The sequence below is a fragment of the Corvus cornix genome, chromosome 5 (assembly GCF_000738735.6).
Source record: "Corvus cornix cornix isolate S_Up_H32 chromosome 5, ASM73873v5, whole genome shotgun sequence".
Classification (NCBI taxonomy): domain Eukaryota; kingdom Metazoa; phylum Chordata; class Aves; order Passeriformes; family Corvidae; genus Corvus; species Corvus cornix.
In genome coordinates, this window is record NC_046335.1 from 25,649,702 (window position 1) to 25,661,964 (window position 12,263).

A 12,263-nucleotide genomic window follows, 5' to 3' on the forward strand; every position below is an offset into this window, starting at 1 on the left:
TGTCATTATTCCTTGTGAAGCACTTCCTCAATTGTTTGACCTGGATTCTTTGGACCTAATAAAATGTATCAGCAGTAAATAATAAATATTAAAAAAGCAAACTCAATCTGTGACCAATGTTTTTTTCCATAAAAACAGATGTTTGCTGAGTGGAATGGTATATGACACTGAACCCAGACTGTGCACAGAACAGGATGCTAATGCAGGTGAACTCCCAAAAATCAGTTTCCTGTGGGACTTTTCCTTTACCCCTTCAGCATGACAAAGTTGGTGTTTAACCAGAGGTCACATACTCTTTTCTCTGTACCTCATAAAATATTTTTATTTCTCTCGAACTCAGTAGTAAGTCAGTATTTTGGAAGATGTTGCACATGTCTGTATCAAAACAGAAACAGGCTGCATACATGAAAATTGTTTAAAGAACAGCTTTTAAAATTATTTACAAAATGCATACTCAAATACCTTTCTCCATACTAAGAACAATTTCCAAGAAACGATTTCCTTTTCTGAATTCCAAAGCACACCTCTAAACAGTAGAGAGTTCAGAAACCATTATCTTCACTTGTCTTGAGGCTACACGAACACCATTTCCCAAGGTGCAGTTTCCTGATGAGCTTAATTCCACCTAAATATTTGGTGCTGCTGTGGCAGGCGGAGTTCCTGTCCCACTAGTGCTCGTGTAACTAACTATGGACTTGGCTAGGGAGCCAGCTGGGATGGAAACTACGAATTTGTTGCACGATTAATTTGCAGGTCGGATGGTGCCCTCCTCCGTGTGAGTGCAGGCCCACGGGAGTGCTGATGTCCACACCTGCCCGCATCCCTCGGCAACACCGAGACCGCAGTATGCTGATCATGAAGCCCCACCCTGAGGCTGTTTCTTGGCCGTTCTAGCTCTGATTCACACAAAATTGCAGTCTCGGGCATGGACTCCCCCCACGCTTACATCCGGTTTAGTGTGCGGATGCTGACCTTCTCCACTATCATTAGACAAATCGGCATTTAAAGGCTCCGTTCCTTACTGTGAAATAGGCAGATGTCAATCTTAAATCACGTAACTGCCCATAGATCAAAGCCATATTATAAGCCTCTTAATTTCTCGCGCTCTCACTGCACAGTTTCACACTCAGGTTTGCACAAACGTGCGAAGCCCATCTCCCGCACGAACGCCGGGAAGCAGCGCAGGACAGCGCGGCGGCCCTGGCCGGCGGACGGAGCGGCGGGGCACGGCGCTGCCCGCTGGGCACACCCCCGGAGGCTCGGCGCGCTGCTCTCGCCGCGTCCCCACCGAACAAAGCCGCTCCCCCGCGCACGGGGCACGCCCAGCGCCCTCAACACCCGCTCCCCGGCGCTCGCCAGCCCCAGCAGCGCGCGGCAGCAGCGCGCCGCAGCCACACGCACAGAACCGCCGCCCTGCCCGGAGCCGGCCCCGCTCCCCTCCCTCGCCCGCAGCCGCCGCCGAAGCACCGCCCGGCTCCCTCCCCTCACTTCCCCTCCCTCCCCTCAGCGGCCGCACCCTCGCGGCAGGAGCCGCTCGCCGCTGCTGCCGCCGCCGCCCCGCCCCGTCCCGCCCCGCGCGCCGCAGCCCCGCCCGGCCGCGGCTCCGGCGGGCGCAGAGCGCCGCGAGCAGCCATGATGGTGGGTCCGGGGCGGCCGCGGAGCCGGGCCGGGGCGGGGCGGGGCGGGCGGCGCGGCCGGGCACTCACTAACCTGTGCGCTTTGTCTCCCCTCACCCTCCCTGCCGCCGGCCGTGCCCCTCCGCGCCCCCCGCCCCCGCCGCCGCCTCGCCCCCAAGCAGGAAGGCTCGGACGACGGCCCAGATTTCCTCTCGGAGGAGGACCGAGGTGTAAGTGCTGCGGGGAGGCGTCGGGACCCCGGCGCCTGGGGCTGGGCGTGGGGGGACAGGGTCGGCCTCTCTTCAGGGGCTTCCGGGCGCTGTTGGCCCGAGCCCGCCGCGTGGGTGCCGGAGGGAGGCGGGTTGCCGGGCGGCGAGCGTCCGGGCTGTCTGTCCGTCCGTCCGCCCGCCCGCCCGCCGGGATATGCTCCTGGCACAGTCTCCCGCTGATATCGGCGTCTGTGTGCGTGTGCTCTTCATTATTCTGTCACTTAAGTTTTGGAAGGACAGTTCTCTCATGCTGTCGTTGGAATAGCTTGGGAGGGGTTGTGCCCCGGCCCCCTCCCGCTGCACACGCCCGGCGGGGCCGGTCCTGTCCAGGTTGACCAACCCTGGGGAGCACCAGGTTCCATCGCCAGCCGTCATCCAAGGCCTGGGAGATGCAGTCCTGCTCTCCCTTCTCCCTTCAGGCCCGAGGGGCTCTCCCATAGATAACAATGGGACACTTACATTGCAGACACATGCTGCATAACAAACTCTTTATTGGAAAGAAGTTCTGTTGTTGGGACAGGATGCCACAATTATGTTTCTTACTGAGAAAACCTTTTTTTCCGCCCTCCTGTTTCTGCCCTTAGTTTTTCTTCTGACTGCTGTATCCGTATTTCTTTAATTTGCTTGCCTCTCTTAAGCAACAAATCAGCTAATCTAGTATAATTTAGTCAGACTGATTACTCCTGTCACTTAGTATCTTGAGAAAGACCAACTGTGAGCAAGGTAGGTGAGCAGCTTCAGGGTCACTTAGGTTCCCTTGGCTGTTGGTGGTTATTGAAGTGACTGTGTACAGTATATTACTAAAAATACAAAAATCTGAGAAACACTGTGATGGTGCATGTTTTATCATGCACACCACAGTCAGGTGTTAAATTTAGTGCATTTTATGTTCCAATTTATGACCAGAAATGTAAAAAGGCATTCTAATATTGTATCAGGCCAATTCTGGCCACTGTAAAGCTTTTGTCTTTATGTATATAGCTACTTTACTAAGAATATTGAATAAAAGAGAGAGGAGGTAGAAATCGTTGTTGTCCTTTGGGTGTCTTCAGAACAAGGACTGCGGAACTTACTAACTGTGGAATTTTAACTACATTGGTATTTTACATAGGTTGTCCCTGGTACTTAGGAATGGCCTTTGATACGCACAGTTAAGTTGCCTTTACTGAAGGTGCAGGTAGAATATAACAATGCAGATCTCACCTCGTGTGAAACTTGTTTGTTTGGCTGGTTATTAACCCTCTAAGGCTGCAGGTCGTTAAGAGTTCACAAGGTAATTTGAAAACCTTAAGAAATCTCTTAGCAGTCTTGTTTGTACTGTTGCACAATATACCATCTCAGTTGGCCAAGTGTGGTCTTTTTTTTCCTGTCCTGCATGTCCAGTACTGAGGAATTAAACTAGAACAGTGTCCTTATAATTTCCCTAATTTTTTTTAGGGTTTCTTATTTCCAATCACTGGTCACTGTGGGGCTTTAATTTTTTCTCTTCTGTGTAAATCCCTGGGGCTAAAACACGGGTTGTTATCTGCATGATTTTGTTTGTGATATGGGAAATTAATCAGAAGCAATATGGCAGTCTGTTCATGAATGGATTTGCTGTGCTTTAATCTTCAAAACTGTAGTACTTTTTTTTCTTACTAGTAAAAATAAACATCTTTTCATAACGTGATTCCCTAGTTCTGTTTTGTTGTCTTCCTGTCTTTGCAATTAAATAACGAGTAGGTCAAGCCTTTATTTGAAAGCATGGATGGCAACTTCTGGTTGGAGTAATTGAGCTTTTAGTTTTGAAAAGCAATATTCTTGCCCTTGTTGAATTCAGATATTGCTGTGACAACTGTACTTTTAATGCTGCAGGAATTTGTTGGCTACAGTCTTGTTAAGTTTAACCTTAGGGTGATGGGATGAAAGAGGGCTGGAATTTATGCTGATGCCACACTGAAGAGTAATTCTCAAACAATTGTGTTACACCATATGGAGCCTTTTCTGGAGAACTGTAAAACAGAGTACTGAGAATCATCTTTGAGGAAGTAGCAGTGGGTGGTCTGTAGAAGGAACTTATTATAAATTGTCTGCTTAAAATCAACTTGTGGGAATTGCTTTTCTGAATTTCCCTTAGGAAGACTGGATTGAGTTTGCTTGGTGTAACTTGGGTCCTGTTGCGATTTTTGTGCTCTCTCTAACATAAACAATACATGCTTTGAAAAGTGGTGTAGTATTGCTCCATTAGTACTGTCTTGTGTATCGTATAGCTATATAATCTTTAGCTGGCTTGGCTGACACTTATTCAGAGGAAATGAGCTATCCTATAGAACAGGTCTGCTGGAAACTTAATGCTGTGAAAACACTTTGAAAGCTTTTGTTGTAAAGGTATTCTTCATCCCCTTGCTCTGTGTATTTATCTGCCTGTAAAGAACCGGCTGAAGAAGGGGTCCTTCTACTCTAACATTTTTGGAAGAGCTCAGAGCATGGACATTACTGTTAATGGATGACATTACCTAGGAATGTAATACTTGGTTGTTTCCCTTGTCTCTCTACCAGATTCCACCCATTATCATTTGAAGTTTAATTGATCCTTAAGCAAGAGCTTAGATGTTAAATCCTCTCCTTGCATTGTGTTGTCTTTTAGTACTGTAACATCGCTTGGCCTGGGTTTGGCTTCTGGTGTTTTCTAGACCCTTTGAATAGAACAGGGACTTTCTTGGTATAGCATAGAAAATGTAAAGTAACAAAATTAAATCAGTTTTTGTTTTGCAAGTTGTTCAGCATGGATTTAGATTACATATCTAAGCATAAAATTATTACGTGATATTGTATGTATTAGACTTGGAGGGGGCAAGATAAAAAGGGACGGTCCTATCTATTTTTTCCGTACTTTAAGGTGCTTTCATTTCAGTTTTCTTTGGTATCAGACTTCTTTTATTTTTTCATTTTCTCCTTCCTTTGTGACTAGAAAACCATCCATTGGTGGCAGTTTTATTTTGGAACTAGTGACGCAGAGTTTGTTTAAGTTTGTGATGTGATGATGTTATTTGTGAATTCAGTTTCCAGTAATGCAAAGTGAATTGTTGTGTGACACGAATACATTTAAATTCCTTCAACTTTCTGATTGTCTTTGACACCTTTCATAAATGCTGCATTACCATTGCAGATGAAAACGTTCCCTGTTGGCAGTCAGGCTACACAGCATAATTTAACATACGATTAAACTCTTCAAAACTCTTACAAACTTGGTATAAATTAAACAAATAGTCCTGTATAGTTGTATGTCATAGGCAAAGTCATAGGTAGTTCTTAATCCTATCTCAGCACAGATAGGACTTTTGTATCTGAAGTTGTGAATAGTGCATATAGATCAGGCTGCACTGCACTGGATATGGTCTAATGACAAACTTTATCAGCTGTTATACCAAATTTTAGAATTTTACATAGTACCACTTTGAAAAAAAAAATAAAAAGAGGTGGAAAAGTATTTTGGTAGAAATATTTGTGACCTGTGAAAGACTACAAAAATACCATTTAGATAGTCCAGATTATTTGCTGAGATTACTCAGTCTGTTAACATATGCTGGGGGGACCGGAGAAAAACAAACAGTACCCCAGACAGTGTAACCACAAAAACCTTTTTACACGCTGAAAAATGTGGTGTCATGACATAAGGGAGACATTGGTATGTCATTATATTTTTCTTTCCTAAATTAGATGGTAAGCACATTGGAAACTCAGTAGGAGCTTGGAGATTCTGCCTCTGAGAAGTGATCTGCAAGGAGCCATTGCATGATAATATGCCTTTGTGTGAGGCAGTGACCCCCTAAACCTTGGGAAAACAAAGCAAAAGGCAATGCCTGAATCACGTGTGTGAATATGTTACTGTGCAGTCATTTTAATGATTTCCAACTTCACTGTAAGGAAAAGCTATTACTACTTGTGTAAGAGCTATTGAACTGTTATATTTTGCAAGCCTTAGCACAGTGTGCTAGAGTGCATGATTTTGGTTTACTATAATACACTAATTCTAAGATACATGAGTCTGGTTGCTGCTACATAGGCAAGAGTTGTCCGTGCATCGAGGTTAACAGCAAGACTACAGTAGAATCTGACCAATGTGATTTAAGATAAAGGTAATTTATGGAAAACAAGATTTGGCAGTGATGCTTTTGTCCTACTGCTTTTCCAGTGCCTCACAGCATTACCTTCAAAATCTGCTCATATGTAACCTCTGTACTATGTGTTGTGGATACTTAAAGCATTTTTGTACTTAAGTATGGACTTAAAAATGCAATCCTGAAAAAAATTAATAGAGAAAAAGTCCAAATCTCTGTATGGTAAAGCATTTTTTATACTGTAGAATGGGATATTTGTAGAAAAAATGCAGCATCAAAGAAAACACTGTGTCTTAGTAAAAAGTATGCCTTGTGAGTGTGATGTTGAAATATTTTTTGACAATGTGATTGGAAAAGATTTCAGAGTTAGCCTTAGTGCTTGTAAAAACATTCCAAATGTCTGTTGGTCATGATGATGAAATCGTCATGAGACAAATTCCTCCAAATTCCTCTAGAACAAGGGTGCAAGAGCGAGGGGACTTGAATTTCCAGCTGGGGTCTCGATGAGGTTAGTTACACCAAGTACTGTTGAATGAAGCCTTTGGTCCAGTTACTGCCAAATATTGTGGTGCTCAGATAATATTGCAGTTTTGCTATATTTGATCATTGTCTCTTTTTTTTTTTCAATGTGACTTTGGAATTATTTTGTGAAAGAGTTCAGGTTTCTTGTCTTGTAGAAAAAAATATGTGTATTCCTTGCACTTTTGCCATTTCTCATGCTCATTTTGAAGACATCAAAGTCTTTGGTTTGAGTTTTTTGCTTTGAGCTTTTTCAGAAAAGTATTTCCAAGAAGACTTAGTTCTGTGAAGTTTAGGATATTTTTTTATGCTTTTTCATTATATGATGAGAGATGTTGAACAGAAGAATAGTGGAAGACAGTGTGAGTAAATCAGGTCTATAACAGCTCTTGCTTCTTTGAAATATAGAACCACTTTTCTCCTTAAAAGTACCTTTCCAGCTGTTAGTATCTTTATAATTACCTTTACAAGTATATTTACTTAGGATAGATTGTCAGTTCAGAGGAGTGGGGAGAATAAAGAGAAAAATCTACCAAACTTGTTGCTATCTGTAAATGTACTTTGTCTTGAGCATCTCAATTACTAGCAGGTTAACAATGTACGGAAATGAAATTAGTGCACTAACATGGAGTAAAGGAGCTTATTATTTATATGGTCATTTGTGCAATGAGAAGTACTACTGGATTTCCTTTTTCTGCTGGAAAGAATCTTTTAATGTTGGGGGGTTTTGTGATCTGTCTTCAGCAGTGGAAGATCAGGGTTCATTTCAAAGGAAGAATAATAATGGAAATATAGTTTACTTTTTTTTTTTTTTTTTTTTTTGATTTTAAGCTAAATATATTTTTCTCTCTTTAGCTTAGAGCAATAAATGTAGATCTCCAGACCGATGCTGCTCTGCAAGTGGATATCTCAGATGCACTCAGTGAGAGGGATAAAGTAAAATTCACGGTCCATACAAAGGTAAAAACCTGGGTTTGTACACGCAACAGTTATTAATTATATACAAAAGAGAGTTTGCTTAAACTGTTTATTGAAACAACGTGTAACACAGTTCAGAGGAAATGAGAAAGTAGAATTATCTCATGTTTAAGAGGCTGTGTAGCTACAGTGCATAAGAAAAAGATGACTAAGAGCTAAAGAACTGTTTAGAAGAAAGTTATGTTCATTTTTTTTTTGTATTGATGTGTTGTCATGTCATTCCCATGCTTATTCATTAGCCTGTTTGCAGGTAGAATCTTTACTAGACATGAATATACTTCAGTATAGTTTTTTAAATTAAATTAGATTTTATTATAGTTTCAGATTCTAAGAACATATGTTGTAATTGTACATTCAGGGATCATTTTTAATTACTATTGTTTATGGCTTTTTTTTAGATTTGAATGTTTATTGATTGCAGAGTGACAGAATAATTAAAGTTGAATAAAATATCTGGACATCATTAAATCCTTATCTCCTCCCTCACTCTCACCATTAAATTAGAGTGTGTGAGAGCACATTGCTCAGGATTTGTCCATTTGGGTTTTGATTACAGAATCATAGAATCACTTAGGTTGGAAAAGACCTCTAAGATTGAGTCCAGCCATTAATCCAGCGCTGCTGAGTCCACCATTAAACCATGTCCCTAAGTGCCACATCTACACGTGTTTTAAATACCTCCAGGGATGGTCACTCAACCATTGCCCTGGGCAGCCCCTTCTAAAACTTGACAACCCTTCTGGTGAAGAAATTTTTTTAATATCCAATCTAAATCTCCCCTCGTGCAACTTGAGGCATTTCCTCTTGTCTCGTCACCTGTTACTTGAGAGGGGAGACCAGCCCCCAGCTGGCTACAGCCTCATATCGATACTTGTAGAGTGGTACGGTCACCCCTGATTTTTCTCCAGACTAAACATCACCAGCTCCCTCAGCTGCTCCTCATCAGATTTGTGCTCCAGACCCTTCACCAGCTCTGCTGTACTTCTCTGGACATGCTCCAGCGCCTCTATGTCTTACCTGTTGTGAGGGACCCAGACCTGGACTCGAGGTGCTGCCTCACCAGTGTCCAGTACAGAGGAACTGTGACTTCCCTGGTCCTGGCACACTATTTCTGATACATGTCAGGATGCCATTGGCCTTCTTGGCCGCCTGGGCACATGCTGGATCATGTCCAGCTACTGTTGACCAGGTTCTTTTCCAGCTGCTCTGCCCCAAGCCTGTCACACTCTCTGGGGTTGTGACCCAAGTGCAGGACCTGGCTCTTCACCTTGTTGAATCTCCTGCAATTGCCCATGGATCCAGCTGGTCCAGATCCTTCTGCAGATCCTTCCTGCCCTTCAGCAGATCAACACCTCCACCCAACTTCAATCTGCAGATTGACTAAGGGGCACTTGATTGCCTCATCCAGATCATCGATAAAGATACTAAACAGATTAAATTGATAACAGGATTAAATTGATAAAAATATTAGAGATGTCTATGAGAGCAGACACTCCACAACCTCTTTGGGCAAACATGCCAGTTGATTGCTGCACTAATTAAGATGAGGGTAGTTACTGTGGTATGAATTTTTGGGGACATTTTTGTTGTTCCTTCAAGTTTTTTTCTCATCTATTAATGAAAAACATTGTGGGTTTTTGTTGTGGTTTTCTTCCTCCCTACCTCCTTCCCCCCCATAATTCTACCTCCTTTTACCCTTCCAGAGTTCCTTACCAAATTTCAAACAAAATGAATTTTCTGTTGTCCGGCAACATGAAGAGTTTATTTGGCTTCATGATTCTTTTGTTGAGAATGAGGACTATGCTGGCTATATTGTAAGTACTGATATTCTTTTGGTTTATATGTGCTGTTTTCTGTGGGCTGTATCAAAACTGCTTGGGACTGCTTTTAAATGCAGTGGAAACAGCAGGTGTTCATTCCGTATAAAATCAGATCAGCTTCTCTAATACTTAATTTTATGCAATTACACAAAATTAATGGTTGAAGCAAGCTTGGAAGAAAGCTACTGTAGCTGTTATACTTTCTTGCCTTTTACTCCTAAGGAATGAGTAGTTTAATTTGTCTCCAAGTGTATTTTTATGCCACCGTGTTAAAAGTGTGGGAGGGAGTTGAACTGTGTGACTTGGTGGTATTGTATTTGCAAGCTAATGTTTAACTTAGTTACAAGTTTCATGTTGCCTGTGTTTTAGCTGGAGTGGCAGAGTGAAGTAACTAGACTTTTTGAGTTCTCATTATAAAGATCAGAATCATTTTTCCATAAATAAGAGGAAAGAAAAAACAGTTTAAATAACATGTAGAACTACAGGGAACCTCAGTATGTAGTAACTTACGGTTTGAAGTTTATTTCAGGCCTTCCAGGAGCAGAGGTTTCAAAAGAGGCACTGTATGATAGTGCATATTAAAAATGGTGCTGCTCTTCATATGTTAATTGCAAACAGGAGTATTTGTCATCTTGGTATGAAAGTTATTCATTTTGTGTTGGGGGAGGTGTTTGCTGATTCAGAGCATAAACAGATATTTCTAATTGATTAGTGGGTACATTATAATGAGTATAATCTGTGATGTGTCACACTATTCTTGAGCTAGTCTTTTCTTAGTCAGAAAAGCTATTTGAAGTGACTAGACCTTCAGTGTGGTAATAACTAGTTTCAAATGGTTGACCGTCTAGATACTGGATTTTTTGGTTTTTTGTAAGTGTTAATATAATGGGCCAGTATCGGTAAACTAAAATTTAACTTTGTTCTGTGTTCCTTTCCTGACAGCAATTCAGGATTAGTTTGACTGTGGTGTTTTCTCTTTCAGTGTTAATATACTGTATTATAAAATTAACCTAGAGACTTGTTGACTAGGGGCTTTGTTATTTAAACACGTGTCTTTAATGTCAGCAGTGCTGCAAGAAAGAGCTAGTGTCTGCAAACAATAGGGAATGGTTTTCTTGGTTTAAAGTTTTGGGGAGTTATAAATGGATGGTGTGAAAACAATTGTGGAATTCTTTTTTTTCTTTAAACAAGAAGTAATCCTTACCAACTAAGCTAAACCAAAACTAATTAAAAAATAATTACTTCAAGTTTTAATTCATTGTCATGGGAAATGAAGTATTATTTGGTTTCTGTTGTAATTAAACTGAAGCCATTAGTTAATACTCTAGTAATCTTCAAGGACACTTGACCGAAATTGGTATAGTAATGCCATGTGTATAACTCGTGAAAGAGAGACTTCATCCAGAAATGCTGTAATGAATGATGAAAGAGAGAAACATGTATTAAAAAGCTGCAGGCAGTCTACAGTTCCTGTACTGTGAATGGGTGTTGTTTGACTGAGAAAATGAGAACTTAAAAAAAATTGGATTCAATTCCAGATTCCACCGGCACCACCCAGGCCTGACTTTGATGCCTCCAGGGAGAAACTGCAGAAACTTGGAGAAGGGGAAGGATCAATGACTAAAGAAGAATTCACCAAGATGAAACAAGAACTGGAAGCGTATGTAGACTTTATTACTACTTTATTTATTTATTTATATTCCAAAACTTCTATTGCTGTTTACTGTCCCATGTTTCCAATTTCACTGTAATGGTTCTCTGTGAAATACAGACTTGAGAATCCAGGTGTTATGTAAACAGGGTTAATCTCAGTGATCATGATCAGTGCCATTAGGAAAATTGTAGAAATAATTTCATGGAAGATCTTCTGAAACAGGAAATACATCAGCTTGTTCTTGAGCGTTCTTTTATAAGAAATAAAGTACTTAGATGCTTTTCTTCACAGAACATCTGCAAAGGGAGGAGATAACTTCTTTTTTAGTTCTGGTGTTCCACATTTTATAAGCATAATGAGACTTCAAGGTTATACATATAGTGATTGGGAGTAGGAAGTTGTGCATGTGGTTGGTACTGTAAACATGGATGCCAACCTTCTGTTCCCCAAGAAATACGAAGATTACTAGAAAATTCCTTTTTTGACACTTTAAAAAAATTTTTTTGCACAAGGAGAATATACTTCCTGAAAATACTATTTTCCCTTAATATGAATTTAATTTATATTGAAATATCTGCTCTGAAGCTTCTTGTTCCATATGGAGTTACACAGTGAAGTTTCTCCTTGCTTCGTCCATTTTATCATGCATTCACTTCTTTGATCTTTTCCTGTCATTGGTTTCAGTTTTCAAGTGTATATTTATGCTGCTTCTAGACTGCTTCTATCAAGAGCTCTGAATTGGCAAGAAAAATACATAGAACTGTTAGAACTGCTGCTTTCTCTCCGAACTTCAGCTGCTGTGAGCAAATATCTTAAAAAGCTCTGTATTAGTGATATGTACAGCATAATTTATAGCAGAGTAGATATACACTTCATATGCAGAAAACTGGAAATGAGCAAAACACTATAGATTTTAAAGAATCTGGTTTTCCAGCGGCCCTGATCATGATTCTCTTGTGGTCTGGTTAGGGGTTGGATAACACAGAAAACTTTGGGTTTCTTCTACTGCCACCTCCATCCTCTGCATCCTCCTTTTTTGTCTTCACTGAATGACTACTATCACTGAGATCAAACATCTCCCAACACTGGCCCTGCTGGTTTGCTGGTATGTAAATCTTAAACTCCTTGCACATAGTGGAAGGAAAAGCGTTGATTATAATTTTGCTGTTTGACCTCAGAATGGGAAAAAGAGCCCTTTCCTCATTTTTTAGATGAGTTGCATCTTACTGAATTTGCAAAGCACAATGAATTCTAGCAAACTGGTATTTGGTAAGAGTGCCTTCCTCTTAATTAAATTGCAAGTGAGT

The 12,263-nt window shown here is 41.2% G+C and overlaps 1 protein-coding gene across 3 annotated transcripts in view; it reads left to right on the forward strand.

Annotated features, from left to right (window-relative positions):
• Positions 1-1,580: 1,580 nt before the first annotated feature.
• The window catches only part of SNX6 (sorting nexin 6), a 29,807-nt gene continuing 19,124 nt past the window's right edge, over positions 1,581-12,263 (forward strand). Inside the window, exons 1-5 of one of the 3 annotated variants that reach the window (XM_039552056.1) lie at positions 1,581-1,638; positions 1,799-1,846; positions 7,360-7,464; positions 9,186-9,296; positions 10,841-10,962. In XM_039552056.1, coding sequence (XP_039407990.1) covers positions 1,633-1,638; positions 1,799-1,846; positions 7,360-7,464; positions 9,186-9,296; positions 10,841-10,962 — 392 coding nt within the window. In that variant the 5' untranslated portion in view covers positions 1,581-1,632. Of the gene's footprint in view, positions 1,639-1,795; positions 1,847-7,359; positions 7,465-9,185; positions 9,297-10,840; positions 10,963-12,263 lie in introns of all 3 variants that reach the window. The other 2 variants (XM_039552057.1, XM_039552055.1) reach the window with 2 other exon arrangements.